The sequence below is a fragment of the Macaca thibetana genome, chromosome X (genome assembly GCF_024542745.1).
Source record: "Macaca thibetana thibetana isolate TM-01 chromosome X, ASM2454274v1, whole genome shotgun sequence".
Lineage (NCBI taxonomy): Eukaryota > Metazoa > Chordata > Mammalia > Primates > Cercopithecidae > Macaca > Macaca thibetana.
Window position 1 is genome coordinate 114,107,305 of NC_065598.1, and position 23,912 is coordinate 114,131,216.

General features: G+C 44.2%; 2 protein-coding genes across 4 annotated transcripts in view; both read left to right on the top strand.

Annotated features, from left to right (window-relative positions):
• NDUFA1 (NADH:ubiquinone oxidoreductase subunit A1) overlaps positions 1 to 23,912 on the top strand; it is a 970,503-nt gene that overhangs the window by 47,626 nt on the left and 898,965 nt on the right. The gene's annotated exons all lie outside the window — the stretch shown is intronic.
• Positions 1 to 23,912, top strand: part of LONRF3 (LON peptidase N-terminal domain and ring finger 3) — a 50,351-nt gene that overhangs the window by 5,871 nt on the left and 20,568 nt on the right. Inside the window, exons 2-5 of one of the 3 annotated variants that reach the window (XM_050776098.1) lie at positions 2,398 to 2,520; positions 6,495 to 6,650; positions 8,999 to 9,263; positions 10,061 to 10,151. In XM_050776098.1, coding sequence (XP_050632055.1) covers positions 2,398 to 2,520; positions 6,495 to 6,650; positions 8,999 to 9,263; positions 10,061 to 10,151 — 635 coding nt within the window. The remainder of the gene's footprint in view (positions 1 to 2,397; positions 2,521 to 6,494; positions 6,651 to 8,998; positions 9,264 to 10,060; positions 10,152 to 23,912) is intronic. The other 2 variants (XM_050776096.1, XM_050776097.1) reach the window with 2 other exon arrangements.

A 23,912-nucleotide genomic window follows, 5' to 3' on the forward strand; every position in this document is an offset into this window, starting at 1 on the left:
CATCTAATGAATTTTGATGTCGAGTTTATGAAAACAATGGATTATCAGAACTTTTTTGGATCTGGAAACCAGATAAAGCATGTGGACCTGTGTACTCTGCCATGAATGTCAGTTGAATATTGTATGTTCTTTCCTGAGAAGGTTTTCATGAGTGATGATGAATTAGTATGTTTTTTTTCCCCAAGGAACACATTTAGTGTTTAATACAAGGCACCAGTGTCTTAACCCAAAGGAGCTTTAGTGGGGGCACTTTCGGCCTCCCAGTAGTGCAAGTCAGGGAGCTGCCTAGGAGTAAGAGGACTTGCAGCTCTTTCCACCTCCACCCTAAGCCTAGATCTTACGGCAAAGAACCTTGATAGTGTGGTGAGAAGCAGAACTGAGAAGCAATGAAGCATTTTGGGTGTGAAATGGGAAAAGTGACTTCCCCAGTGACGGAAGAGTTGATGAAAGTATTAAATAGGAGTTTCATTTCCCCATAGTGATGAAGTGATAGGTGGGGGCAGTGATGAGATAATTTATTGTCTTGGGGGTTAAGAGAAGACTGGAAGTGATGCATATAATTCAAAACCACCTCCCACCCTGATTTGCATATTTCCCAACATTTCTGTGTAAAATGCCCCAAGTGTAGGGGTTTAATCTGGCAGCCCTATTCTCTATTCCAGCCATCCAGACAGAGTGTGTGGTACTCTGCACATCCTGCAGGTGATACAGCTCTCAGTGGTGTGAGCTGGTTGCCCTGAGCAGGTAGAGTTTATGGGTTGGCCAGGCGCGGTGGCTCACGCCTGTAATCCCAGCACTTTGGGAGGCTGAGGCAGGTGGATAACTTGAGGTTAGGAGTTTGAGACCAGCCTGGCCAACATGGTAAAACCCTATCTCTACTAAAAATACAAAAATTAGCCGGGCATGGTGACGCATGCATGTAGTCCCAGCTACTCAGGAGGCTGAGGCAGGAGAATCGCTTGAACCCAAGAGGCGGAGGTTGTAGTGAGCCGAGATCCACCACTGCACTCCAGCCTGGGTGACAGAGCAAGATTCTGTCTCAAAAAAAAAAAAAAAAAAAAAAAAAAAAAAAAAGAGTATATGGATTGCTACTTGATATGATTAGTGGGATCACACAGAGGCCTTTCCAGTCTCCCAACACTTCTCCCCTCTAGCTGCCCTGTGATGTCATGCAAGCCTTTCCCAAAGGCCCTTGGTAAACACTGCTGGGAGAAGCAACAAGGGAGGCCATCAACATCCATGTATCAGCCAAGACAAGGCTTCAGAAGGAGCTGGGGGAATGCAGAAAGGTCCTCGAGAGGTTTGGAGCAGGGGCCACTGCTCAAGAAGGCAGCTTCAGGGCAGCCCCTGCAGCCAGGCCATAGCCTGAGGGCTCTGGGGCCTGCAAAGAGGCATGTTAGAAAGGAAGGCAGGGGAGTATCCAGCAGCCACAACCTGGATCACTTCATTCACTAAGTTAGGCTTAGTGCTGCCAGTGGAGGAGGCAAGGGAGCAGGCCACTGGGTGGAGGGACGTCCTAGATGACTCAAGTGAAATGCTCTTCAAGCCAAGTTGCTAGTGTCCACCTGTCTCAAGACACACACAGAGGGCAGCCCTCTCCCCCAACTACTATTTTTTCTTCCTTCTTTCCCAGGATGTTTCTCTGCTCTCCCTAGAGTGTCTTTCCCAGAGCAGTTGGGCTTGGGCCCTGAGGAACCATAAACTACTTCATACTTTTTAAAGTATGTGGTGAGGGAGCAGCAGTGATCCAAGCCCCTAGGAGAGTAAGCATCTGCTCAGCCTCTGGTTAGCCCTCTGAAGGGCAGTCTGCTTTGTGGAGAAGAGCATCCTGGGAGTCCTGAGACTGCAGTTCTAGTTCCAGCTTTGCCATTAGCTACCTTTGAGGTCTTGGGTAGGTCAGATCCCTTCTCCCGGGCTTCTTCTGAAAATTGATCAGTTAGTTTAGGTGCTCTTTCAAGCCACTACTGAGGACTAGTTCTTTACTTGAGAGACTAGTTCAAACGAAGGCATAGCTGGGCAGGCCCTGAAAGCAGGTTAGCATGTGGTCAAATAGGGGTTCTTGCTACATTTGATGGTCACTCCGTACAATGGTGGGGCACAGACAAGGTAGTGTGGCAGAGTGGTTAAGAATACAGGCTTTGGTATCAGTCAGTCCCAGGTTCAAACCAATTCCACAATTTACCAGCTGTGTTACATTGGGCAAGTTAAAGTTTTTGGGTTTCAGTTTTGTCTTCTTTATAATGGCATTAGAACAGTTGCCTACATTTTAGGGCTGTAGATAAGAGAGTCCTTTTAAAATGTTTTACACAACAGAGAGTGCTCTGGGTTAGTTATTGTTAGAGCAGTAGTGTTAATAGGCTGAATAAAATGGGATTGAATGCTAATGTTTCCTTCCAGGCACATTTCAGAAAAGCCCAAGCCTTAGCCACCCTAGGCAAGGTGGAGGAGGCACTAAGGGAGTTTCTCTACTGTGTATCCCTTGATGGAAAGAACAAGAGAGCAAGATGTGAAGCCCAAAGAGTGAGTTGAAATGACATCAGGTCCAGCTGCCTATTGGACCCTCACCTCTCTGTCTTCTCTAGGAAGGGGAGTGAGGGTGCTGTCCTCCCTGGCATTTGGGGTCCTGAGTGGGTGGTTCCCTGGGTTAAGGGGACAAAAGGGAGAAGGGAGTGCTAATTGATTGCCCAGAAACACCGTCCTTCTGGTGTGTATGATCAGATTGGGCAGTTCCTACATTTTTGTAGGAGCCTGTGAGGAATGTTCTTGCTTCTTTGACTCAGGGTCTGGATTGTCAGTGGGCGAAAAACCAAAATCAAGTACATTAACATGGGGATTGAGGCTCACTGAGGACATTCTGGCTGTTGATGAGAGATCCAGGGTGTGGGGCTACCTACTGTTACATAACTTTTCTTTGGCTGAATCACAGTTTTCACCATCCACACATGATAACCAGCCCCTGGGAAGGGACGTTGGTGGTCCCCACCTCTCCTATCACCATACACAGAACTCCAACCTTCAGCTCCTTTGCTAGAAATAAAACACACTGCCTCACAAATGCTAGTCAGAGACCGTTACAATGGAATGCAAACAGTCATTCCAACTCCTGGGTCCCAGGAGAATGTGGTAGTTACAAAAGAAAAATGGTGTGAAATACCGAGAGCATGAGTGAAGGCTCAGGCATCTTCAATTCGTGGACTTTGTTGTTTATTGTTTTACAGTTTACTCTGCTGGTGTCTGGGTAATTGGCCTGTGAGTTGGATTCTGACAGTTGGAGGTTGTCTCTGCTCTCCTTGTGCCCCACCCGCTATTCAATGCCGAGCCTTACGGTTTCTGTCCCAGTGTGGTTTGGCAGAGAATTGGATAAAGAAATTGAGCAAGAGACAGAACTGGTTTCTGAAGGCTCTAGAAAGGAATGGTTAGCAAAATCGATGAACTAAGGGAACTGGCCCTGGATTTTCTGTCTCTCACAAAGGATCTCCTTTCTGGGAAGTTGCTTTGAATTGGTTTGAGTATGTGAAAAAGGTGTGCTTGAGAGGAGCATGGTTCGGGGAGAATTGCTTCAAGCTGTGGACCCTTCTCCAAATCTTAAGTGTAGTCCATGATGTAATGATAATAATAATAGCTAACATTTGTTGAGAATTTCTTCTACATTAGACACTGTGCTAGGCGTTTTATGTAGAGTAGATTATTTAAACCCCACTACATTCCTGAGGCTAGGTTTGGTTATTTATCCTCAGGTTACAGATGAGACAGATGAAGCTCGGGCTTGCTGACTTTCCCAAGGTCATGCAGCTGGTGATTGGTGGGAAAGTATTCAAACCCAAGTCTACCTGCTTCCAAAGCCTGGCATCTTAGCTGCTCTGCCATCCTGCTTCCCATGAGGACATGGCCACAGCCTCAGCACTCACTGGTGACGCTGGGTCAATAGTAGCAATGGAACTTTCCAGTTCCGTGATGAACAAAGGCAGTTAGAAGAAACTTGTCTTTGGGAACAGAGCGTGCAAAGGCCAACAGAGGCAGGTCTTAGACCCAAGGAGGAATGGTTTCTTGACTCCTGTTTGTCCATTTCCCAGTTGGCCTGAGATGTTTTTGGTGTCATCAGTTGGGCTGACCTGTCTCTCCAGTCTGCTTTCATAGACAAACTGTTGTCATTTCCACAGCTGCCTAATGGTTTGAGGCAAGGCATTGTGTGAAGCTCTGGAGACCCAAAGAGGTGTAAGTCACAGTTTTAGTCTTCAAGGAATTTACAGTCTTGCATTTGTTAACATAAATGCCAGATGATGCAAGCGAGTGTATGCCCATGATGAGTGTTACAGAGTTCTGAAGTGAGGGCAAGAATTTAGAGGCGAATTTCCACTGAGTGTGATGAGGCCATGGCAGCGATTAAGAACGTCGAGAGTCCTCAGTTGTGTTTATTTACTAGATCATTCCAGTTTTAGGGCTAAAGATTTGACAGAGATGATGCAGGTTGAGTTGACATTAATAAGCTGCCTTTGAACTCACAGGCTTGTGTTTCTTTTTAATGTTTGTTTTTACTGCAGATTCTTTTTCCTCCTTCTTGACCTATTTGGGCCTTTCTAAGGCTGAGGCTGAAGTGTAGTTGACTTTCATTCATGTGGAGTGATCATTCTCACTGAGAATTGACCCTAACCTTTGTTTTCCAATGCCATTGAGAAGGCACAGAGAGAGATCGCAAGTAGTAAAATGAAGAAGGGAACTGCTGTTGTTATTTCTGCTTTGTTTCCTTTGATTTCTCCCTTTTCCTTCCCACCACCCTCTGCCCTTTCATCCTTGTACCTTGTGATGTTGTGTGGCTGCCATTGAAGAATATTATGCTCTTTTTGGGAGAAGTCCAAGGATACTGCCTCCTCAGAACTGGCTTGGTCCTGTTGGGTCACTCATTAGGGCTTCAGAGGGCCAACCTTGGCTCCTGTGGAAGAGGGACCTCTGAAAGCTGGCATTTATGGCCCAGGGTGCTGTGAGTACCTCCCCATTTAACTCCTTTGCCAACTCATAACTGGAAAGTGGGTTTCTCAGAGCTGAAAGGAAACATAAGGATCAATTTGAGGACTTTGGGCCTGAATGCGAGGCCTCTCCCTGGGCCCTGGGGTGGATAAGTGTCTTAATTCAATTCCATCCCGTAGGATGAGTATTTATTGGGTATCTGTTATGTGCCCTCTAGAAGCTGGCCATCTGGCGGGAGAGAAAGGCTTACATCTGTGACACATTTCTAGGATAACAACGTGGTGTTCAAGATGCTATATTATGGTGTACTCTCTACTGCATAGGACAGGACTGGAATAGTGAGAGAAGGTAGCACTTGAGCTGAGCTTTGAAGGCTGAGCAGGGTTTGGCTTCATGGCAAGTGCTGGCATCTGAAGGAACATCATGAAGAGACTGCTGGAGGCCAGAGAATGAATCAAACTGGAGTTTGGTGCTCTGTCAAATTTCACTGATGAATTAATACCCTAACTATGTATCCTCAGCACAGGACTGGAGCATCCCTTAGTGGGTCTCCAAATACTGCAGGAGCTGCTGGGTGATAAGCACTGGAGTAGGTTTTAGAAGCAAAGTCACCTGCTCTCCTTGTGTTACATGTTTCAGTATATGGAAACACACATACACACACACACACACACACACACACACAGACACACACACACACACTCACACAATCCTTGCCGGTACAGGGGAAACTTGGGGCAAGAATGTAGACAGTGAATGGTGCAAGCTACATTAGAACGCACATCTACCCTCCCAGCTTATCCAATTGCAAGGGAAAAGAGCAAGAGACTGGAACCTCCTTGCACCTAGTACTTTAACTTAACCTAACATCCTCTGGGAGGCAAAGGCCAGAATAGGGGAGGCAAGGCTGGGAGAAGAGGGAGGAAGCTGGTGTTCTGTTTTTCCTAACGGTTAACTGCTCAGGTTCCCAGCTTTGAAGGGATTAAAGATCCAGGGGTGATGGTGGGGAGAGGAGGAAGCAAAATGGATGATGGAGAAAAGAAACAGTGAGGATCCTAGAAGACATTTGTAGACTTCTACTCACTGAGGTATTATGAACTTCAAGTTCTCCAACTGAGGTTTCTCTCCTGACTTCACCTCTCTGTCTCTTTCCTCCTAGATGAGTTTTAAAATCCCACTGCAGATATTTCTGCGGAGTGTTAGCACCAGCATCGTGGCTCTTAACCTTGGCTAGGCAACAGAGGCATCTGTAGTGCCTTCTCAAAATCCAGATTCCTCGGCCACACTTCAGACCTGGGGGAGATGGTAGTAGAAAGTAGAGACCTAGATTTTTCATAAGTTCCTCAGTTGATTCTGATGGCTGCTGAAGCGAGGACCCCTGCCCCAGTGTGGTGTGTTGGGGACACTGGTCCAAGGCTTCCTCCCTGGAGTTCTGCCCTAAAAGCTGGCTCCCTCACCCCCGCCCTTCTCCCCTTCACCTGGGCACCTGTAGAAACTTAAGTAGTGAAGTCTTCTGTTTTATGTCACAGCTTCTCCTTAGTTTCTTTTCACCATCAGTCCCGGGGGATTCTCAGGAACATTCTCCCGATATCCTGAAGCTGTTGGCACCTCACCCTAGATTAAAGGAAAACGTAGAGTCAATGACTACTGAAGTTACCAGCCATAATCTGCCAAGGTTGTTACAGGTAAAACTCAACTCACCCAGCTCGCTCGTGACACTTCGTTTGGCTGTTTTGTGGGCAAACATGGGGAGTGAGCCCTCCCTCTCCTATTTTGGTTCCTGAGAAAGAAGAAATTGAGTCACTAGTGGTTCTGTTCTTTGCAAAGAACCTCTTAAAGATGCAGTTGTGAATTTCAGGCATGGTCCCAGAATTATTCATTACGTTGAAAAAAAATTTTGAGACAGGGTGTCTTTCTGTCACCCAGGCTGGAGGGCAGTCATATGATCATGGCTCACTGCAGCCTCAGACTCCTGGCCTCAAGAGATCCTCCCACCTCAGCCTCCCGAGTAGCTGGGACTACAGGCATGAGCCACCATGCCTGGCTGTTTTTGTTGTTGTTGTTGTTGTTGTTTTTGGTAGAGACGGGGTTTCACCATTTTTGCCTAGGCTGGTCTCAAACTCCTGGCCTCAAGTGATCCTCCCGCCTTGGCCTTCCAAAGTGCTAGGATACATTTTTTTTTTTCAGTTCTTGGTTAGATCCAGCCAAGAGAGATTTGACAGAACTAGAAAGGAATTGGCTCACTGCCCCTGGGCCGTACAATTTGAGTGGGTTTATAGGCTTTGGGGAGGAGTCTGGGAAGAGGGCCTGAGGATCCCTCCTTTCTCCCTCCTTTGGAGCTTTTGTCTGTTCAAACTGCTGGCCTTTGAGTGCCAGCACTTACCCTGTGCAAAGACAACTCTGTTTGATTCTCAAATGGACGTAATTTTATATTCTTGCACTATGCCTTATACATAAGTAAGCTTCCAATACATATTTGTAACAGAGAAGAGGAAAGAGATGTTGGAAAGAATGTTGAGTTGAAGGACCTGGGAGGAGGACAGGTATTTGTACCTTTCTTTGAAAACCAGAAAACAGAACACAAGAGAGATGGGCTCCAGGCCCTGGCTTTCCCGGCAGAGGGTAAGTGATCAGAAGTTGAGGATCAGAAGCGCAGACTCCAGGGGAGAGTTTAGCACTGAATGCCTGGGCACCTTTAGGGGGCAGTTTTCCCTCCATTCATGCCCCATGTTCTTCTGTGTGTAAGCCCTGGACTCTCAAAAAAGGACTGAAATGCAGGTGTGCCCCGCTTTTGTTAAAAAACAGCAGAACTTAGAGGAGCTCCTGAAATCAGAGAACCCCCAGTGATTTCAATCATTAAGATCACTATTACATGATTGAGGATGCTAATACTGAACCCAAATGCCTGGAGTGACTTCTGATTGCAGCTCCATCTGAAAAGAAGAAAAATAGCAGCCTTGGCTTTCCAGTGTGAACTAGCTGGGGAACAAGGATTGGATTTCCACCCAAACTTTGCTTTGCAAAGCAGTATACTCCTGAGTGGCCAATGCCTTCGGTTCATCGAAAGTCAAGGTTGTAGTACTGCTGTTGTGCTGGAGAAAACCCCAACTCCCCAAGTTAGAGACAGAAAACCCACACTATTTTTCTCCTCACCTCATCGTTTTCTCCCAGCTGTATGCTCCCCTTTTTCACCTGTCTACCAATTTTCTTTTGGTAGGGTTAGAGGGAAACAACAAGATGAATATCTTGACCTGTGGACTATGGGTTTAGATTAGAGAGGGGTTCTCCATGTAAATCTGCATAAACATGTTGTTATTGCACTTATTTCTAAATCCTTTTTCAAATATCCATCTCCTGGGAAAATATTCTTTAAAAGCCTAGAGACATTGTGTTTTTTTTTTTTTTTGCCAGGTGATTTTGTCTTTTTTTTTTTTTTTTTTTAATGCTTTTCACCCCAAATCTAGTAAAAGGAATAGTTTGTACCTTGTTCATTTGACTAGCGTAGCATACAGCCCTGCAGCATGAGGTAACTTGGCAGGCCTGTGAGCAGACCTGTGCCAAAGCCCTACCAAAAGTCCTTTTGGAGCTGGAGTTTGGGGATCACAGACGGCCGTGAATGGCAGTGAGGGCCAGAGGAACTACTGAGTGACAGGATCTGCCCTCACTGCCTGCCTTGGTTTTGCTAAAGTGGTTACTGGGGAAGGATTTGATGGGAAGGGGAACTGTTGCTAGCCCTGGCATTTCCCCTTTTTGGACCTGCTCAAGGAGCCTCTCCTCCTACATACCTTCCTGTCCTTGCCTAGGGAAGTTCCCTAACTCCACCCAAGCTGGGCATGCCTTGGTTGCAGATGCTGTGTGAACAAGAAGTAGGAAATAATACCTTATGACGGCCCCCCAGCTGAGCTCTGTGTTCACTCTGCAATTGGGGTGGGGATCAGGACTCTATAGTTTCCCTTTGTCCCTCTGGGTAAGAATATCAGAGGACAATATGGGTCCTAAGAAGATTCTGATATGTGGCTCTTTCTTCATCCAGGACAATCTGGAGCTCCCACATTGTTCTAGTCAGGAGGAAGCAGCAGCCAGGGGAGATGGCAGCAGTCTGATGGATCCAGCTAAAGTGAAGGGGGATGGTCAGCAGCACCACATGAAAGACCAGGAAGAAGAGGAGGAGAAGTGGGATGCTACCTCTCCAAAAGCTGCTTCCAGCAAGACTGGAAAATGCCAGGAAAAGAAAAGGAAACATTGCCAAATTGAATCCCAAGAAGACACAGGGATGCCTAATAAAGCCTCCAAGCAAGGTACTGGCTCTACCCAGGGAGAAGGTAGCTTGGAGGAGATCCCTGGGCTCACCAGTATATACAAGTTACTTACCTCTGTCCGGGGGCTCCTTAGTCTCTGGGTGCGTGACCCAGCTTTGGCATTTATGAGCTGTGTGGCCTCAAAGATTCCTATGAGGCTTCTGTGAGAGCATGCACTGTGCGTAGCACACTGTAGTAAGTGTTTGATACTAATTATTAATATAATGGAACGCCAAGGCATTAGGTCAAGCACAGTATCAACTAATGGCATCCCATACCCATGGGGATGCCACTTCCTTCTAGGGCAACCTCTCGCTACCCTCATCCCCATTCTAGGAATGCAGGATGAGGAAAGTGAGGTCAGGCCTCACCCTGCTCATTCCCAGCTGTGTTCCCATAGGTAGGCATGTGAGAAGCTGCAGCTGTGGCTTGCTATCTTTCCACGAGAGTTTGGCAGTGCCAAGATTCAGTTTTAGCTTTGAAGGCCTGGCTCAATCCATTGAGTTGCTGTAGCTTCTGCTGTTGAGAGAGGTGCCTGTTGCATTTGAATGAAGTCCCCAGGGCTCCTGGACATTCTTTGACTTGCATTTCTCTTTCTGTTGGGGCTGCTGGAAACCTCTGAGAACCTACTTCTGAGTGTCCCACTCTCAATGGCTCAGGTGTCCACTAAATCAACTCTCTGGGAGGTGGTGGTGAGAGTGGCAAAGTGAAAAACGCATTGGATTCTTTTGCCTCAGAAGTACTATCTATGAAACCGAGGTTACTCCACTGCTGACTTCTTGCTTTCTAAATCACAGATCCTCCCACTGATCAGGGGGACAAACCTGCTCTCAGTTTACCACTTGCATCTTTCGACGCATCTGACCTTGAATGCGCTCTATGTATGAGGTACGTCCTGTGTACTATCATTTACTTCCTGATGTTTCTTCATCTCTGGTGTCTGGACCTTTCTGCTAGTGACCTACTGCTGGGTTGGTTAGCATGTAAAAAGCATAGCTCTAACGGAATGGAAATCACAACGTTGATTGTCACGTGGGTCAGCTTGTGTCCCCTTCCCACAGACTGCATTCCCTGCATTCTTGACTCTTGACGTGGGAAAAACCTGGAGTGGGAAGGGAACGGTCTATTCGCAGGCCCACTGGGCTGAATATGTCTGAATATGTCTTTTGTGTGTGTGTGTGTGTGTGTGTGTGTGTGTGTGTATCTATTTTTGGAGACAGAGTCTTGCTCTGTTGCCCAGGCTGGAGTGCAGTGGTACAATTTCAGCTCACTGCAACCTCTGTCTCCCCAGTTGAAGTGATTCACGTGCCTCAGCCTCTTAAGTAGCTGGGATTACAGGCCTGCGCCACCACGCTTGGCTAGGTTTTGTATTTTTAGTAGAGACAGGGTTTCACAATGTTGCCCAGGCTGGTCTCAAACTCCTGAGCTCAAGGGATCTGCCTGCCTGGGGCTCCCAAAGTCCTGGGATTGCAGGCCACTGCACCTGGTCTGAATATGTCTTTTGTTTGGCCCTCATGGGGGTTGTTTTTCTTAAATGTGAATGTCTTGAGACAGGACGTGTACTCTCCAGTTGACCATGCCCCCTGCCGCCCAAATGCCTTATTCCAACCTGGTGTCACAATTGCATTACATTCCAACCCCTAGAGATAATTTAAATTTTGGACCCCAGCACTAATCTCAGTTACACTGTCAAGAACTCAAGTTCAAGGACTACTGTCACTGCCACAGATCTATTCTTGGGAAGCCAAGTGGTGGGCCTGACTAGCTTTTGTTTTGTGTTGTGCCATGAATATTAGTGGTGGGCCTGAGATACTTAGCCAGGTATCTCCCCACCAACCAGTGCCACATTATCTCTACTTCCTCAGATCTCTGGAGAGGCAGATTATCCACATGCTTCCCCACCCCCCAAAAAAGAAGCTATGATTATGGTGTGTGTAACCATATACAATTTTTTTTTAAATTGCTTACATGTCTTTGATTTCACAGCTGTGACTTAGTAGCTTAGAGGAGGGGCTCCCTGGTGCTGTCATTTACTGGCTGTTTACCTGGATGGAGCAAGTGACCTTCTCTGCTACTGTTTTCTTGTCAGTAAAATAGAGAACAGTGTACCTACTCCATGGGGTTGTCATGATTAATTGAGAAAAATCTATTTAACACCTGGAATAGTGTCTGGCATATAATAGATACTCAGTAAATGTTAACTTTTTTTTTCCTTCTAGACCAGAGGTCCAGAAGGAAACTTTGGGTCTATGGACCTCTGAGGATGTTCTATATATGGATTCTAATAGATGTATGAATGTCTCGAAGTTGTGTGTTAAAGTATATGGGTTTTCAAGTATAAGGTCCACATCCTTTAGCAGATTCACAAATGTGTTTGTTTTCCAAAAGAGCATTAAAAGGAGGCTGAGATATCCGCACAAATATTAAGATGGTTGGCAGGCTGCTCTTTGTTGTGCTGGTGGGTCCTGCAGGGAGGACTATGGAGCTCCAGATTGACTACAAGAACAAACCAGCAATCCCGAGAGGACCCACAGTCCCTCTGAAGGAAGTGGGTTGCTTCTGCAGGACCCAGGAGACACCCTAAATACTCTGGAAGGCAAATAGCCTCGGGCAAGTTCTCAAGCCCCTCTCACTCTCCGACTGGAAACAGACTTGGGGCTGTTGGAGGGGGTCACGGTGGAAGTGAGACTGGCCCTTCAGTTTGCGTGGGAGCTGGGTGAGGCCTGTGACTGCTGTATTTCCCCAACTTCCCTGGCAACCTGCATGACTCATCAAAGGCAGCCATAATCCTCCTAGGTACACAACTCCAGTGACCTGGGAATCTCACCCCCATCCCCCACAGCAACTGCAGCAAGACCCGCCTAAGGAGAATCTGAGCTCATGCATACCTAGCCCTGCCCCCACCTGATGGTCCTTCCCTACCCACCCTGGTAGTGGAAGACAAAGTGGAAGACATCCTATAATCTTAGGATTTCTAAGGCCCTGCCCACTGCTGCTCCCTCTCCACACTACCACAGCTGATGTTTTCTGGAAAGCACCACCTCCAAGCAGGAGGCCAACCAGCACAAAAATAGAGCATTAAACCACCAAAGCTAAGGACCCTCATAGAGTCCGTTGCACCCTTGACTGCCTCCACCAGAACAGGCACTGGTATCTATGGCTGAGAGACCCATAGATGGTTCACATCACAGGACTCTGCAGACAGTCCCCAGTACCAGCCCGGAGCCAGGTAGACTCTGGGTGGTTAGACCCAGAAGAGAGACAGTAATCACTGCAGTTTGGCTCACAGGAAGCCACATCCATAAGAAAAGGGGGAGAGTACTACATCAAGGGAACACCCCGTGGGACAGAAGAATCTGAACAACAGCCTTCAGCCCTAGACCTTCCCTCTGACAGAGCCTACCCAAATGAGAAGGAACCAGAAAACCAACCCTGGTAATATGATAAAACGAAGTTCTTCAGCACCCCCAAAAATACACACTAGTTCACCAGCAATGGATCCAAACCAAGAAGAAATCCCTGATTTACCTGAAAAAGAATTCAGGAGGTTAGTTATTAAGCTACTCAGGGGTAGACCAGAGAAAGGCAAAGCCCAATGCAAGGCAATCCAAAAACTGGTACAAGAAGTGAAGGGAGAGGCTGGGCACAGTGGCTCACACCTGTAACCCCAGCACTTTGGGAGGCCAAGGCAGGCGGATCATGAGGTCAGGAGATCTGGACCACCCTGGTTAACACAGTGAAACCCTGTCTCTACTAAAAATACAAAAAAATTAGCCAGGCGTGGTGGCGGGTGCCTGTAGTTCCAGCTACTCGGGAGGCTGAGGCAGGAGAATGGCATGAACCCAGGAGGCGGAACTTGCAGTAAGCTGAGATCACGCCACTGCACTGCAGCCTGGGTGACAGAGTGAGACTCCATCTCAAAAAAAAAAAAAAGTGAAGGGAGAGATATCATGGAAATAGATAGCTTAAAGAAAAAAAAATCAGGAAATTTTGGACACTTTTAAAAATGCAAAATGCTCTGGAAAGTCTCAGCAATATAATTGAACAAGTAGAAGAAAGAAATTCAGGCCAGGCGCGGTGGTTCAAGCCTGTAATCCCAGCACTTTGGGAGGCTGAGACGGGCAGATCATGAGATCAGGAGATCGAGACCACCCTGGCTAACACGGTGAAACCCTGTCGCTACTAAAAAATACACACACACAAAAAACTAACCGGGCGAGGTGGCGGGCGCCTGTAGTCCCAGCTACTCGGGGGGCTGAAGCAGGAGAATGGCGTAAACCCGGGAGGCGGAGCTTGCAGTGAGCTGAGATCCAGCCACTGCACTCCAGCCTGGGCTACAGAGCGAGACTCCATTTCAAAAAAAAAAAAAGAAAGAAAGAAATTCAGAACTCGAAGACAAGGTCTTCAAATTAATCCAATCCAACAAAGACAAAGAAAAAAGTAACAAACCTGCACGTTGTGCGCATGTGCCCTAGAACTTAAAGTATAATAAAAAATAAATTAAAGGCCGGGCGCGGTGGCTCAAGCCTGTAATCCCAGCACTTTGGGAGGCCGAGACGGGCAGATCATGAGGTCAGGAGATCGAGAGCATCCTGGCTAACATGGTGAAACCCTGTCTCTACTAAAAAAATACAAAAAACTAGCCGGGTGAGGTGGCAGGCACCTGTAGTCCCAGCTACTCGGGAGGCTGAGGCAGGAGAATGGTGTAAACCCGGGAGGCGGAGCTTGCAGTGAGCTGAGATCCAGCCACTGCACTCCAGCCTGGGTGACAGAGCGAGACTTCGTCTCACTAAAAATAAATAAATAAATAAATAAGAAAAAAAGAAAAAAGAATAAGAAAATATGAACAAATAAGAAAATATGAGCAAAGCCTCCAAGAAGTCTGGGATTATGTTAAATGACCAAACTTAATAATAATTGGTGTACTTGTGGAAGAAGAAAATTCTAAAAGTCTGGAAAATGTATGTGGGGGAGTCATTGAGGAAAACTTCCCTGGCCTTGTAAGAGACCTAGATAGCCAAATACAAGAAGCACAAAGAACACCTGGGAAATTCATCACAAGCAGATCCTCACCTAAGCACACTGTCATCAGATAATCCAAAGTTAAGATGAAAGAAAAAGTCTTAAGAACTGAGACAGCAACCAGCTAACCTATAAAGGAAAACCTATTAGATTAACAGCATATTTCTCAGCAGAAACCCTAAAACCTAGAAGGGACTGGGGACCTATCTTCAGCCTCCTCAAACAAAACAATTACCAACCAAGAATTTTGTATCCGGTGAAACTAAGCATCACTTATGAAGGAAAGATACAGTCGTTTTCAGACAAACAAATGCTGAGAGAATTTGCCATTACCAAGCTACCACTACAAGAACTGCTAAAAGGAGCTCTAAATCTTGAAGTAAATGCTGGAGACACATCAAAAGAGAACCTCTTTAAAGCATAAATCACATAGGACCTATAAAACAAAACTACAAGTTAAAAAGCAAAAACATAAAACAAAGTACACATGCAACAAAGAGCATGATGAATGCAACGGTACACCACATTTCAATACTAACAATGTAAATGGCCTAAATGCCCCACTTAAAAGATACAGAACCGCAGAATGGATAAGAACTCACCAACCATCTGCTGCCTTCAGGAGACTCACCTAACACATAAAGACTCACATAAACTTGAAGTAAAGGGGTGGGAAAAGGCATTTCATGCAAATGAACACCCAAAGTGAGCAGGAGTAGCTAGTTTTATATCAAACAAAACAATTTTTTTTTTTTTTTTTTTGAGACAGAGTCTCCTTCTGAGACCCAGGCTGGAGTGCAATGGTGTGATCTCGGCTCACTGCAACCTTTACCACCCAGGTTCAAGTGATTCTCCCGCCTCAGCCTCCTGAGTAGCTGAGATTACAGGCATGCACCACCACGCCTGGCTGATTTTTGTATTTTTAGTACAGACCAGGTTTCACCATGTTGGTCAGGCTGGTCTTGAACTCCTGACATCATGATCCACCTGCCTTGGCCTCCCAAAGTGCTGGGATTACAGGCGTGAGTCACTGCATCCAGCCCAAAACAAACTGTAAAGCCACAGCAGTTAAAAGAGACAAAAAGGGACAGTATATAATTGTAAAAGGCTTTGTCCAACAGGAAAATATCACAATCCTAAACATATATGCACTTAACACTGGAAGTCCCAAATTTATAAAACAATTCATAATAGACCTAAGAAATGAGATAGACAGCAACACAATAATAGTGGGGGACTTCAATGCTCCACTAACAGCACTAGACAGGTCATCAAGACAGAAAGTCAACAAAGAAGCAATGGATTTAAACTATGCCTTGGAACAAATGGACTTAACAGATACATACAAAACATTTTATCCAACAACTGCAGAATACACATTCTATTCAACAGTGTATGAAACTTTCTCCAAGATAGACTATATGATAGACCATAAAATGAGCCTTAATAAATTTAAGAAAATTAAAATGATATCAAGTACTCTCTGAGACCACAGTGGAATAAAACTGTGCAAATACATGGAAATTAAACAACTTGCTCCTGAATGAGCATTGGGTCAAAAACAAAATCAAAATGGAAATTTAAAAAATTCTTCAAACTGAATGACAATAATGACACAACCTATCAAAACCTCTGGAATACAGAAAAGGCAGTGCTAAGAGGATAGTTCATAGCCCTAAGCACCTACATCAAAGTCTGAAAGAGCACAAACAGACAATCTAAGGTCACACCTCAAAGAACTAGAGAAAGAAGAACAAACCAAACTCAAACCCAGCAGAAGAAAGGAAATAACCAAGATCAGAGCAGAACTAAATTAAATTGATACAACAACAATACCAAAGATAAATGAGACAAAAAGCCTGTTCTTTGAAAAGATAAGTAAAATTGATAGACCATTAGCAAGATTCACTAAGGAAAGAAGAGAGAAAATTCAAATAACCTCACTAAGAAATGAAACAGGAGATACTACAATGACACCACTGAAATACAAAAGATTAGTGAAGGCTACTATGAACACTTTTATGCACATAAACTAGAAAACCTAGAAGAGAATGATAAATTCCTGGAAAAATACAACCCTCCTAGCTTAAATCAAGAAGGATGAGATACCCTGAATAGACCAGTAACAAGCAGCAAGGTTGAAATGGTAACTTAAAAATTGCTAGCAAAAAAAAAAAGTCCAGGACCAGACGGATTAACAGCAGAATTCTACCAGACATTCAAAGAAGAATTGCTAACAATCTTTTTGACACTATTCCACAAGATAGAGAAGGAACCCTCCCTAATTCATTCTATGAAGCCAGTATCACCCTAATACCAAAACCAGGAAAGGACAACCAAAAAAAGAAAACCACAGACTGATATCCTTGATGAACTCAGATGCTAAAATCCTTAACAAAATACTAGCTAACCAAATCCAACAACATATTAAAAAGATAATCTGGGCTGGGTGCAGTGGCTCACGCCTGTAATCCCAGCTCTTTGGGCCAAGGTGGGTGTATCACAAGGTCAGGAGAGCAAGATCATCCTGGCCAACATGGTGAAACCTGGTCTCTACTAAAAATACAAAAAAAGTTATCTGGACGTGGTGGCGGGCATCTGTAGTCCCAGGTAGTAGAAGGGCTGAGGCAGGAGAATGGCGTGAACCTGGGAGGTGGAACTTGCAGTGAACTGAGATCACACCACTGCACTCCAGCCTGGGCGACAGTATGAGACTTCATCTCAAAAAAAAAAAAAAAAAAAGATAATCCACCATGATCAAGTGGGTTTCATACCAGGAATGCAGGGATGGTTTAACATGCAAGTCAGTAAATGTGATAAACCACATAAACAGAAATCAAAACAAAAATCACATGATCATCTCAATAGATGCAGAAAAAGCCTTCAACAAAATCTAGCATCCCTTTATGATTAAAACTCTCAGCAGAATCAGCATACAAGGGACATACCTTAATGTAATAAAAGTCATCTGTGATAGACCCACAACCAACATAATACTGAACGGCAAAAAGTTGAAAGCATTCCCTCTGAGAACTGGAACAAGACAAGGATGCCCACTCTCACCACTCTTTTTCAACAGGGTACTGAAAGTCCTAGCCAGAGCAATCAGACAAGAGAAAGAAATAAAGGGATCCAAGTCAGTAAAGAGGAAGTCAAACTGTCACTGTTTGCCGATGATATGATTGTTTACCTTGAAAACCCTAAGGACTCCTCTAGAAAGCTCCTAGAACTGATAAAAGAATTCAGTAAAGTTTCTGGATACAAGATTAATGTACACAAATCAGGAGCTCTTCTATACACCAACAGCGACCAAGCAGAGAGTCAAATCAAGCATCCCCTTTACAATAGCTGTAAAAAAATAAAATACTTACCATGGAGTCGAAAGACCTCTACAGGAAAACTACAAAACACAAGCCAGGCACAGTGGCTCATGCGTGTAATCCCAGCACTTTGGGAGGCCGAGGCGGGTGGATCATGAGGTCAGGAGATTGAGACCATCCTGGCTAACATGATGAAACCCCATCTCTACTAAAAATACAAAAAATTAGCTGGGCCTGGTGGCGGGTGCCTGTAGTCCCAGCTACTTGGGAGGCTGATGCAGGAGAATGGCGTGAACCCGGGAGGCGGAGTTTGCAGTGAGCAGAGATTGCACCACTGCACTCCAGCCCAGGCGACAGGGATACTGCATCAAAAAAACAAAGCAAAACAAAAAAAAAACTACAAAACACTGCCGAAAGAAATCAGAGATGACACAAACAAATGGAAACACATCCCATGCTCATGGGTAGAATCCATATTGTGAAATCGACCATGCTGCCAAAAGCAATCTACAAATTCAATGCAATCCCTATCAGAATACCACCATCATTCTTCATAGAATTGGAAGAAAACAATTCTGAAATTAATATGGAACCAAAAAAGAGCTTGCATAGCCAAAGCAAGACTAAGCAAAAAGAACAAATCTGGAGGCATCACACTATCTGATTTCAAACTATACTATAAGGCCATAGTCACCAAAACAGCATGGTACTGTTGTAAAAATAGGCACATAGACCAATGGAACAAAATAGAGAACCCAGAAATAAACCCAAATACTTACAGCCAACTGATCTTCAACAAAGCAAACAAAAGCACAAAGTGGGGAAAGGACACCCTTTTCAACAAATGGTGCTGGGATAATTGGCTAGCCACATGTAGGAGAATGAAACTGGATCCTCATCTCTTTATACAAAATCAACTCAAGATGGATTAAGGACTTAAGCCTAAGACCTGAAACTATAAAAACTCCAGAAGATAACATTGGAAAAACCCTTCTAGACATTGGCTTAGGCAAGGATTTCATGACCAAGAACCAAAAAGCAAATGCAATGAAAACAAAGATAAATAGCTGGGACCTAATTAAACTAAAGAGCTTTTGCACAGCAAAAGGAACAGTCAGCAGAGTAAACAGACAACCCACAGAGTGGGAGAAAATCTTCAGAATCTATACATCTGACAAAGGACTAATATCCAGAATCTACAACAAACTTAAATCAGTAAGAAAAAAACAATCCCATCAAAAAGTGGGCTAATGATATGAATAGACAGTTCTCAAAAGAAGATACACAAATGGCCAACAAATATAAAAAAATGCTCAACATCACTAATGAGCAGGGAAATGTAAATCAAAACCACATTGAGATACCACCTTGCTCCTGCAAGAATGACCATAATAAAAAACTCAAAAAACAGTAGATGTTGGCGTGGATGTGGTGAGCAGAGAACACTTCTATACTGCTAGTGGGAATGTAAACTAGTACAGCCACTATGGAAAACAGTGTGGAGATTGCTTAAAGAACTAAAAGTAGAACTGCCATTTGACGCAGCAATCCCACTGGGTATCTACCCAGAGAAAAATAAACCATTATTCAAAAAAGATACTTGCACATGCATGTTTATGGCAACACAATTCACAATTGCAAAATCGTGGAACCAACCCAAATGCTCATCAATCAACGAGTGGATAAAGAAACTCTGGTATATATATACAATGAAATACTATGCAGCCATAAAGAGGAATAAATTAACAGCATTTGCAGTGACCTGGATGAGATTGGAGATTATTCTAAGTGATGTAACTCAGGAATGGAAAACAAAACATTGTATGTTCTCACTGATATGTGGGAGCTAAGCTATAAGGATGCAAAGGCATAAGAATGATACAATGGACTTTGGGGACTTGGGAGGAAAAGTGGGAGGAGGGTGAGGGATAAAAGACTACAAACATGGTGCGGTGTATACTGCTCGGGTGATGGCACACCAAAATCTCAGAAATCACCACTAAAGAACTTACTCATGTAACCAGATACCTCCGGTACCCCAATAACTTATGGAAAAATAATTTCTTTTTTTATTTTAAGATGATCGACCCAAGAGAAAATATAACAAAAAGTCTTTTTATTTAATTTTTAAAAATTAAGTTAAATTAATTTTGGTTTTGAGACAGAGTCTCACTTTGTCACCCGGGCTGGAGTGCAGTGGTGTGATTTCATCTCACTAAGTCCTCCACCTCCCGGTTCAGGCAATTCAGCCTCCTGCCTGGCAAATTTTTGTATTTTTAGTAGAAATGAGGTTTCACCGTGTTGGTCAGGCTGGTCCTGAACTCCTAACTCAGGTGATCCACCCACCCTGGCCTTCCAAAGTGCTGGGATTACAGGCGTGAACCACTGTGCCTGGCCCTAAAAAAGTATTTTCATACACTACATGGTGGGATCCAGCCAGCAGAAACTGCTCAGATATGTGCCCTTTAATGGGCACATATGCTTCTCATATTGATCACCTGCATTTGTATTCTGAATGACTGTTGTCGGATGACTAAAAATGAGTAACATAGCCATTACCTGAAATGTGGACCTTCTTTCTCTTAAAAAAAAATTTTGGATGCCAGATTTGCTCATAAGCTTTGGCAGACCTACTCAGCAGGTGGAATATTGAAGCACTCAAAGCAAGCCTCACATGATGTCAGGAGTTGGTGTGGGTGGAGTGGGCTAGGGTGGGAGGGGCTAAATGAGCAGGTTCCTTTCACTACTTCCCTCACTCCCTCACGATAGAATGGCAGGTGGGTTCTGGCAAAGCCAAAGTAGAAGATAGAGAAATCCTACTTCCAGGCAGAGCAATGGGCTCCTGTAGGTAATACCGTTGTGACTCTAAGCCCATGATGTGAGCTGTGGAGTAGATTGACTTAGCCTGCTCAGGGACCAGGTCTTTGTTGTGCGTATCCTTCTTAACACTCCCCCCAACATCCAGCGGACAAGAAATCAAACATACAGACTCATCCTGTTTGTGTTTTCTCTGAAAACTAAGAATCCTGAGGTGTAAGTTCTTTTGTTCCTCTGCTTTCTCCCTTTCATCTTGTTTGTCCTTGAACTCAACAGGGGGCTTTGAAGGAGGTCTCCCAATTTGGTCCAAGAAATAAACACCAAGAGGATAAGACCCCCTTCTAGTTGGCTCACTCGAAATTTAAAAGCCACCATTTCTCTTATCCTGCCCCTCCGTTCTAAGTGAGACTTCAAAACAAAACAAAGCAAAACAAAACAAAAACCCTCTGTGCCTGGAGTAGCCATTGCATAAGCTGCTAAGTTATAGCTGGCCTCTCGCTGCTTGATGGTGATAAGAAACCTACTAAATCTAGAAAGAACTCTGGATTTTGGCCGGGCGCGGTGGCTCAAGCCTGTAATCCCAGCACTTTGGGAGGCCGAGACGGGCGGATCACAAGGTCAGGAGATCGAGACCATCCTGGCGAACAAGGTGAAACCCTGTCTCTACTAAAAAATACAAAAAACTAGCCGGGCGGGGCGGCGGGCGCCTGTAGTCCCAGCTACTCGGGAGGCGGAGGCAGGAGAATGGCGTGAACCCGGGAGGCGGAGCTTGCAGTGAGCTGAGATCCGGCCACTGCACTCCAGCCTGGGCGACAGAGCGAGACTCCGTCTCAAAAGAAAAAAAAAAAAAAAAAAAAAAAAAAAAGAAAGAACTCTGGATTTTGAGGTTCTGAAAACTGCAGCCATCGGTCAGAAGCATGTAGTTCCCTTTCCAACAGGGTTTGTCTGTAAGTTAGACATCGGATGTGGACAGAGGCTATTTCATACACATGCTTCAGCTTGAATTATGTTAGCATTGAAAAAGCTTTTGATTCCACCTCTGCAGTATTTTTTTTCTCTTTCTTGGTGTTAGGAATATGATTGGTTCTCTTGTTACCCTCATGTGTGCTTGTGGGAGAGTGTCTGGGAGTAAAGATAGTCTGAAACAATCTGTGGAGGTCATGAAATTAAACATTTGTACTATTTGTGCAAGATTTTAGTATGAAATCCAGTTTCGTGGAGCTGCATTTGTAGAAAAACAAGTTAGAGTGTGAATTTGTATACACAGATTCTAGAGAGAAAATTAGGAGGAGCAGGTTGTAAGTTCTACAGGGAAAAGGGTGGAAAGAGTGAGTGGAACAATAATCCGAGGTGTGTAAGTGAGGACCATTCCAATCTCCAAGTCTCCCTTGCTGAACTGGGAGAGCTCTGTTGAGGGAAGTTACCCACTAACTTCAACCCTTCAGAACTCTGCCCCTCAATCCTTAGTGGTCGCAAGTGGTCCTTTGATATTTGCCTCGTGTGGATACCTTAGCTGTTGGGGGCCACCTCTGGGGCTGCTGTGGAGCAGAACTTTTGGGGTGACAAGGACATTTTGAGATATGCAGTAAGAATGTTTGATATTTGAACCAGTTATCTAATGGCCCAGTAACCTCTTTGTCAATTCTAACAAGAAGCTTTATATTTAACCTAGTTTTAGCTACTCAAGTAGCTGGGTGTTAAGGATCCTGTCAGTTCACTCTCATTCAATCTCTCTCTCTCTCTCTCTCTCTCTCTCTCATACACACACACACTGTCACTCTCTCTTCCTCCCTCTTTCCCTATTTCTCCCTCTCCTTCTCCCCTCCCTCCTTTCCTCTGCTCTCATTTGATAGCAAAAGAACACAATACAAGGATGTAACTGGTGGGAAAAGATAGCTATTTCCAGACAAGCCAAACATTTTATCCGGGCTGACATCAAACTGAAAGCATTTATTATTGCTATTGTTTACTCCATCACGTAACAATGTAAAATGTTTTTTGTGTGAAAATCTGGCCCTGCTCTGATTTATAAATACCTCTTGGACGTGTTTTCTGAAATCGTTACCTAAAGTGGTAAATAAAAAGAATTCTAGTCAAGTTCTCTCTCTCTCCGTCTGTCTCTCTCTTTCTCAGAAGGAGGGAGAGAGGAGAGAGGGAGGGAGAAAAGTGTGCATATGAGTGTGTGCATCTACATGTAGATGGATGATGTCTATTTGGATGCAGAAATACATGCACATAGTTGCTGTCACATCATAGAGTGAAGAAGAAGGATGGGCTTGGGAGTCAGATCTGACCTCACATCCCAAAGCCCTGCTACTTACCAGCTAGCTGTGTGATCTTAAGCAAGTTATTTTAACCTGTCTGGGTTTAAATTTTCTCAATAGTATAATGAAGCTAATCATAATTACCACCTCTTAATATACAAAGTTCAGTATTGACACACCAAGAAATATAGCCAGAGAAATAGATTCCATCTGTTCCAGTCACTTTACTCAGGCCGTGCAGAGAAGCAGAGTAGCCCTAAATATAGAAATGAATTGAGTATTGAAAAGTGTAATGTATTCTAAGCATCTGAACCTTGAACTATTTCAAAGCAATAATTATGCAGCATCTGTGGCCGCATTTGTGTTTGCTACTACTCAGTCAGGGGCATTTTAATCACAGCTTTTGCTAAGAGATTGCTGTGTCTTTTTGTGTGTGTTTTATTCATCTGCTCACTAAATGTCAGTATTTATTGCAATTAATTAGCCAGCTATATCTTCGTCATTTTAGATAGATTGCATTAGGTTACATTCTTAAATGAATAATAGGCCCAATTGCGAAATTCTCAGGAAAAACAGTTTTGCATATTAGTTGTAGATACAGATTCATCAATCATCATCATTAGTACCATTGAATAATATAAGGCATTCAGATTCACAGGACTAAGTTACCAAGGAAATGAGATATTTTGGTTTTGCTGCTCTGATAATTAGATCACAGCAGTGGTTCCAAATCACACTTTTGAAAAACATTTTAAATTGTGAAATACACACAGTGGAAAAGTGCATAAAATATAAATATGTTCTGTTAACAAAATATTGTAGAGAAGATACTTATGTAACCCCTCTCAGTTCAAGAAGTAAAACATTGCCAGGACCCAAGAAGCTGCCCATATGCCTCTTCCCAATCATAGAGGATACCCCTAGGGAGGTAGGTATCCTCCCTACCCCAACCACTATCTTGACTTTTATCCTGTTTCTCTTTATAGCTTTACTACCCGTATATGCATATCTAGGTGATGCAATCTAGTTTTGCCTACGTAAAAGCTTTGCATAAACTGAATTATCCAGAATTTATTCTTTCAATCTGGCTTGTGTTACTCGGTATTAGGATTTATCCATGTTATTGCATGTAGGTGAAGTTTGTTCATTTTCATTATTGTATAATATTCCATTGTATGAATCCACCAGTTCTCTTATGGATGGATGTTTGGGTTGCATCTAGTTAG